The sequence below is a fragment of the Venturia canescens genome, chromosome 10 (genome assembly GCF_019457755.1).
Source record: "Venturia canescens isolate UGA chromosome 10, ASM1945775v1, whole genome shotgun sequence".
Taxonomy (NCBI): Eukaryota; Metazoa; Arthropoda; class Insecta; order Hymenoptera; family Ichneumonidae; genus Venturia; species Venturia canescens.
The window spans coordinates 11,203,572-11,211,320 of record NC_057430.1 but is presented as its reverse complement, the minus strand read 5'-3'; the positions used below and the strand labels follow the sequence as shown (position 1 = coordinate 11,211,320).

The 7,749-nt window shown below is 38.6% G+C and overlaps 1 protein-coding gene across 1 annotated transcript; it reads left to right on the top strand.

Annotated features, from left to right (window-relative positions):
• The first annotated feature begins 1,816 nt into the window (after positions 1-1,816).
• Positions 1,817-7,441, top strand: LOC122416967 (sodium/potassium/calcium exchanger 4-like). The gene is made up of 9 exons (XM_043430137.1): positions 1,817-2,166; positions 2,272-2,493; positions 3,853-4,040; positions 5,346-5,493; positions 5,646-5,747; positions 5,873-5,926; positions 6,010-6,219; positions 6,839-6,940; positions 7,017-7,441. The coding sequence occupies exons 1-9, from the start codon at positions 2,010-2,012 to the stop codon at positions 7,349-7,351; spliced, it is 1,518 nt and encodes a 505-aa protein (XP_043286072.1). The 5' UTR covers positions 1,817-2,009; the 3' UTR covers positions 7,352-7,441.
• Positions 7,442-7,749: the final 308 nt, after the last annotated feature.

The window sequence follows — 7,749 nt, the reverse complement described above, 5'->3', positions numbered from 1 at the left end:
TTCATTTATCCAATCGATGACAAAACTTGCTGATCGTCCGTGTTCATTCGACACCGAATGATTCGGTTCCCTAAACATGGAACAACGAATCAGATCAATCGTGAAATGGGCGTATGAATCGATCCTAGGAAAGACCAAATTTAAATCTTAATCCATGCTATTCGAGGTCGTACTTGGACGAAGAAATCTCGGTTTATTATGTAGCGAGAGAGGCGATGAGTCTGGACGTCACGAATATGATGATGGAGCGAGTAGTGTAACGACGAGACGTCGACGTTACAAGTATGTGGACCACCAAGAGATTTACTGGTACACGCATGTAAGTGTAACGATGCGGTGTACTCGTTTATGTACTCGGTATGTCCGTACGAGTAGAAACTTCTTCTCTCTCGTTTCTCAAGCGTCAATAGAACGTGTGCGGAGCACTTATGTGGTCCATACGTGACGCTGTGCACGACCCTCGAGAAAAATCTTTTTTCACGTGGCACATGATGATTTTTTCGAGGGGAGCTACTAAAATTTATGAGAAAATAATTCAATTCGTGAGATTTTATCACCCTTGTGATAAAAAACTTGTGAAAGAGTTCAAGATTTTTTGGTGTTTTGTCACGCAACGCGAATTAATCTCGACGAAGACCTCCGGCATTGAAATTGCACTTGAGCGTCGTACACGCACGATAAACGACCTTTTAATATTACACAAACTCGATAGACGTTTATCGATAATTGCAGCGCTATCGCGATGTTTCGATAGCAACTCTTATGGGGAAATTAGTCATTGAGCTCACACGCACCGCCCGTCTGTGTGTCCCACACAAACACCTCTCGTCAACTGATACAAAAACATCTCTTGATTGGCCCATGCGAGCCACAGATTATTGTACTGAAAGGAGACACGAGGGTCAAACTTTTCCACAAAGGCGTATCTCCGGCTACCTGCACGAAATATTCCGCTGCTTCGACTCGAAGAATCTTCGATCTGGCTCATGCCTTCTCAACGATTCAACGAAGCTCAATTATACGCAGATCCATTTTTTCATCGCACGTTTCGTCGATCATTTTATTATGCAAAGGGACCGTGATGAACTCGATGGAAATCCAACGCTTTCTCGCCGTCCGAAAATCGGAGGCTCAAGTTTCGTTCGAGTCCAACGAAACGGTCCAAAAACACTCGAATAATTTTCAGTAAATCCGCAATTTTGTTCCCTCCCGAGTTTCCAATTCGTTGTTCTTTAACCCACACCAATGATTCGCGAAATAAATAATTGGTGGATTAAAAATATTTATTTCCTTCATCTCGTTGGACTTGGTATGTAATGAAATGATTTTAATGTAAAATGAAAGTTGAATGAATGTTTCTGAATGAAGACACTCCGAGAGTGCTCGAATCTCAACTTTTATTTCGATTTTAAAGTGACTCAATGAATCGCGAGTGACGTGGCTACTGGAGAAGAATTGGGACGAGAGTAACATCGAGAAACGTCGATTCGCTCGAGTCTCCTGAACGTGAATAAAGATTTGAAAATCCGAAGGTTTACTTTCTTATCCGCAAGATACGAGGAGCGAGGCAGAGGAGCGGCGATCATCGATAATTCAAAATATTTTGGTGTGGATGAAAAAGTGAGTTTCGGAGGTGTTCGGGAGAGAAAACATTTGGAGAGGAAGCGCCGAGCGAAGGCTGCCTCAGGTGGATGGAAGTGCCTTTCGTTGATTTTTCCTTCTTTCGATCTTGTAAATAAATACAAACGTAGGATCGAGCAGGAGGGAGATAGTTTACAGTGCCTGCTCTTTTATAATCTTATCTCCGAGATAATAGGCCAATATTCAAAGGTGGATTATCCCTCGGCGTATCCTTTAAAGCCCGATCAGTGGTCGATCGATCGCCGAGTCAAAAGCATCTCGATACCGTTTCTTTTCTCGTCCGGCCTCCTTTTGTTTTTCCACATTTTTAATCTCATCGCGGAATTCTTACGAAACGATATTTATCGGAAGAAAAAAAAATCATCGAAATGGCACGACGCCACAGACACATGGTCGGCTTCAGAATCTTGTTGGTTATCGCGATACCGACGATGTACTTTCTTTGCGTCAGTTTAACCGGGATATTCGCAAAAGGAGATCGACACGTCGCGGTCCCCAACGGAGGACAAACTCCGGACTTGATTAGTGAGTTGAATAAAAGCCATTCGGAAACGTATCGTCATTCTTGCCCCCCATTTTGATTTTAACGTTGCCCAATTAAACGACACTTTCTTTGAATCGCGATCGAAGGATCACGAAAATTGCTGCAGATCGAAGAGCCCTTGGTTTTGGGAGCGAAAAAAAACTGCAACCAACCATCCATCCAGGAATTTCCACCTGATGGATTAACTCGGACTCAGAGACAATCGGGATTCATTTTAATTCACGTCGTTATTGCCACGTATCTTTTCCTCCTGCTCGCCGTCGTCTGCGACGACTTCTTCGTCCCTTCGATACAAAAGATATGCGACAGTAAGTACGGACCGATTGAGATTTTATTGAATTAAGGTAGATCGTGCTCGAACGATCGTATTTCATGGGCGTCTAATCGGGTCGATTTTTACTCCCCATTTAAAAATTTAATCACTCAAATTAACGTCAGAGCTATTAATTCGAAATTGTAAATACATTTTTTCAACTTATTTTTTTGCGAATGAAATAACAAGCCATTAATTGAACGGGGATCCATCGCTGACTGAACCCAACGTTTCATTCGTCCCCGGCTAAAATACTACAGTTCTTTATGTTAAAAATCGCTTTAGAGAGGGCAAAGGGCAACACACAAAGGGAAATGGAGAATGAAAAAAGTGGCGATGAAAAGACAGAAGAAGAAACAAAATGCCGAAATAAGCGATGTGAGGTTACGAGAGCTCGTTACCAATTTCGTTCAATCTTTAACGTTATTTTATCATTATTACTAGTAAGACAGCCGTCTCGAATTTTTTCCCAGACCTTCGACTTCATTGTTATTGTGTACTTTTTCATAAACCTCGTAAGAAGCGTTCGTTGAAACGTATCAATTTTTCCACATGTACCAGCTGCCCGCTTCGTCAGCTCCCAAATTTATCGACAAATTTCTAATAGAATCATTTCCTTTATGATTTTTTTTATTTAATAATGCTGAGAGCAAATATTCTTGACATGATAGATCTCTCTATAATTTTTTAAATGATAATTCTTCATTGCGTAGTGATATAAGCATTCTAACTTGGTAACTTATCAGCTTCTTGATTGAAACAACCTGAAAAAAAATCAATCTCATTATCATTTAGGGTGTGTAAAAAAAATTTTTTGTTTTTCCAAAAATGTAATATTTGAAGGCTTTGTTTCTACTTCAAACGAAATATTGATTGTAGTAGATTTTAATATTTGCTACTGCGTCCTTTGCCATCATGGTTTGTTCGGGCTTATTGGGGTTTGTTGGGGTTTGTTTGGGCTTTCGTTATATGGAAAGATGGACGATTTTTAGCCCATAGTCCCTACAGAACCCTGTGAATTTTTCTTCATATATTTAAACACGTTTGTCTCAATAACCGACAAGACGAAGTCTTTAAAATTTGATATGCTTGTCAGTCTAGCCATTTAAACTCTGTAAATTTGAGGCTTTCTTGAGAAAATCGTTTCGCGCACGAACTACCTTAAGCGATCAAATGGAAATTAATCTCAAGAGTAAGAAAGACCTGGGGATGAAAAATTATTCGATAAAAAGCAAAAATATGGTGAAATTGGAGTAAAATCAATCGCAACGAGAACCCAGATTTTTTCGAATATCAATGAGAGCAAGGGAGGGAAGAAAATACGCGAATACTAAAAAAAAAACGAAATTGACAGAGCTCCAAGTGACAAAAGACGTCGCGGGTGCAACATTCATGGCGGCGGCGACTTCGAGCCCGGAACTATTCATAAACGTCGTCGGTACGTTTATAACCGAGGGAGATCTCGGAGTCGGGACTATCGTCGGTTCGGCTGTCTTTAACATTCTCGCAGTGCCAGCCTGTTGCGGATTGTTCGCCAATCAGGTGAACTAAACCGTTTTGAGCGCTATGGAGAGCAGCCTTTCCCGCTCACCCGCCCCACTACCTCGCTCAATGAATTATAACGACGTTATATACACGGGCCACTCTTAAGCAAATCGGCAGGGTCGTGACCCTCATAATTTTCCACTTTTTTTCTCCTTTTTCCTGTCGCTCTTAATCTCATGCCGGAATCACGAAAAGCATTTACGAATATTCGTTGGGTCGAGCTCATCGAATAGAATCTCTTTGACGCGGTTGCAAAAGTTTCGAAACATTTTTTTTTCGATCAATTACGTCGACGAATTGAGGTTGAGGTCAGAAGAACTTTGCTTCGAAAGATAACGTTTGTTGTTACTTTTTTTTTCCCCGAATATTCAAACTCGTTTTTGCACCTTCGCAAAATCCCTGTTCAATCCTCCATTTTTCGCTACCTCGTTACGTAACAATTTCTGAGCGCAGAAATTTTCATAAAAACATATTGCAGAAGCCCGTATACAATTGTCGAAATTCTATTCGTTCGATTGAATTTGTTGGATCGAATTTACAAATGCGATGCATCGAACTCGATCATTTTCCGAGCCTGACAAATCCACTTTACTCTTTTTTCTTTTTTTTTTCATCAATATTCCGGATTTCGATCCACCCTATATTGAGTTTTACTTCTTTAACCTTTCCAATACGATGTTAAATTCGATTATCACGCAATTGGATAACCCTCAACAATTTTCATCGGCGAAAAGCAAATATAATTTCATTTTCATTTCGAGACTTTCATATACTTCAAATCGAATTCAAATTTTCCCAAATTATTTTTCAATAGGATTGATCAATCAATTAACCAAGCCTTTTGAAAAATTACGGTAACGAACACTCAACAAAAATCAGTAAATCAATGAATTTATCCATCGATTTATTTATTCAATCATTGACAGTAAAAGTGAGTTAAGAAATTTATTCATTTTATTATTTATTCATTAAATTAGAATTTTTTCTCTGGACCTCCGCAATATGCATCCTCACACTAAGCGGGCTTTCATAGAATAATAATAATAATAATAATAATAATCTTAGCGTATAATAAATCAATCGAGAAATGGATTCGTTGAATTATTCATTCAATCATTCGTAATATAAAAATAATAAAAATGACAACGATAATATGAGAAATGAGTAGAGAAACCAATGTCTTTAAATATACATTTATTTATTTATTAATAAATTTATTCCCATTTTTCAACATATTGATTAATGATTAATCTGAATTTTTTTCATAGCTATAAAGATTATTTGAATGGGAAATTTTGGTAGGTTTTAGATCTGGATTGGTGGCCCATAACTCGAGATTCGCTCGCCTATAGCATGACCGTCTTATTGCTCATAGTAACCCTTCGAGATGGTCGTATCGAGTGGTACGAAGCATTAATTCTCGTAATATCGTATATTTTGTATATAATGGGTAGGTAAAACTTTCGGAGGGCGGGTAAAAAACGTCACGAGAGAGATTTTTTGGTCATATCTTAAATAATCGTTATATACATATGAGAAAAGGTTGAATTGCGGATTGTTTGATTAAATGGAAAAACGATTCGTTACGAACGACTGTTTCAGCGATGTGCTTCAATAAAAAAATAAGTCGATGCATGAGATCGATGATGAAACGGAAAACGACGTACCAAAATTTGAGCGAGGCCAGTCCCTTGATTGCCAAAAGTGAGTTGTGCTCCAAGACGGGCAAATTCGTTTGGAGATGGTTGAAAAACAATTGGATAAATTCTTCTTTTCTTAATGAATGAAAAAAAAAACACTTGGAATAGAACAATTCTCAAATTTTACAGACTTTGGGGACGCAGAGAAAGGGAGCATCGTTGAAACGACGGAAGACGAATCACGTAAGTCTTTGGAGAAAATAAAAAAAAAAAAAAAAAACAGGAAATAAGAGAAAAATGATTTTTCGATGGTTCTTATTCGACAGTGGAAATCGTCAATATGACCAAATGGCCAGAACCCGCCGCTGAAAAACTCTGGTGGGTTTTCACTTGGCCAATCAATCTTGTGCTCCTCTTCACCATACCGGATTGCAGGAGAAAATCATTGAAGTCTTGGTATCCAATCACCTTCCTCATGTGCATCGTCTGGATCGCGAGCATGTCGTACCTCGTCGCTTGGGACATTACGATCATCGGTGAGCTTCTTTATCGACGAATTCATCTGGGAAAAACAATTGAAATTGAACATTTTTATATGCCTGGTAAATTTGTCATCAGAAATGTTGGAGCTCGAGGACGTTGGAAGCGTGTCAGGGCAAGGGCTTAAAATCCCTTCGAACTTGAATTTCAATTGGGTTTTTTAAATAATTCATTAAAAACGTGAAATTACGTCGAAATTTGTGTGCAATGATGTTGCGATGTCGGCCATTTTCAATTATTGGGAGAACCAAAGTGGGGGGACGGATGAAAAAAATGTTTTCATGACTAAATTGAATTGAGGCGAACAAATTCTGCCTTAATGTCGTCGTTTGCATTGTGTGCGGGACCAAAACGGCGGAATAACGCTTAAAAAGGCCTTTTTCAAATTTAACCTTAATCGGTGTTGAATCATGTCAAAAGTCGTTATTTAATTTGTCACCGAAACCACCATTTTGAATTATTTGCAAGAGTTCTTTGCTGTTATTTTTTTTTTCGATAAATTTTTATCGGTTAAAATAATTGTGATGCAATTCGATTCTTGAGCCTGCCATTTTGAAAACTCCAAAATGGCAGACGTTCAGGATAATAGTAATAAAACGATGTTTGTTTTCGTAGGCGACACTCTCGAGATACCCGATTCCGTGATGGGTCTGACTTTCTTGGCTGCTGGAATGAGCGTGCCCGAGGCTGTATCGAGCGTCATAGTGACAAATCAAGGTTGAAACAATCAATCGACTTATTATGACTTTCAACAATTGAGAGTAAACTTAACGAAAAAAATGTATTTTTCCAGGTCACGGTACAATGGGAATAAGTAACTCGATAGGATCGAACGTTTTTGATGTTTTACTGTGTCTCGGGTTACCATGGTTCATAAAAGCTGTTTTTCTGCCAAAAATACCAGGAACGAATTTCGTTCAGATCAACTCGGAGGGCCTCATCTACAGCTCGATCTCGTTGTTCTCGACTCTCATACTTCTATACACTGCTTTCGTTCTTAACAAGTTTAAACTCGATCGCAAAGTCGGAATCACGTGTCTCTCGATGTACGGAGTATTTTTAATATTTGCTTCCCTCACAGAATTAAATGTGTTCTTCCCCGTGAATCTGCCAACGTGCGTTCATTGACGATTGCCAAAGGTGGCTGTTACAGCAGCAGTCACCAATTCTTAGAATTTATGCATGCTAAATTATAAAAGAAAACAAAAAACTAACCTATATTTTTACAACGTGTGATATGCGTGTTTCGTATTCATAGGATTTTAGAATTGATATGTACTCGTTATAATTTGTATTGTTATTGTAAATAAAAAGAAAACTATCGACTCATTTATCTCGTAAACACTCGCGGTCGATTTCACGAAGTTATGGTCGAATGGTTGTCTTTATTTCAAATGCAAACAATTCGTTGTCGAACAGACGGTTCCGTGACTTTGGAGGTAAAAATGGCGCGAGATTCAAATTGATTATTTTTGCAGAAGAATTGTTAGCCAATGTTTGAATGTTATTTAAAGAAGGCAAAATCT

Coding starts and splice junctions, on each gene's coding strand:
- LOC122416967 (XM_043430137.1), top strand. CDS start 2,010: ATGGCACGACGCCACAGACACATGGTCGGCTTCAGAATCTTGTTGGTT. Junction 4,041..5,345: donor GCGGATTGTTCGCCAATCAG/GTGAACTAAACC, acceptor AAATTTTGGTAG/GTTTTAGATCTGGATTGGTG. Junction 5,927..6,009: donor AACGACGGAAGACGAATCAC/GTAAGTCTTTGG, acceptor CTTATTCGACAG/TGGAAATCGTCAATATGACC.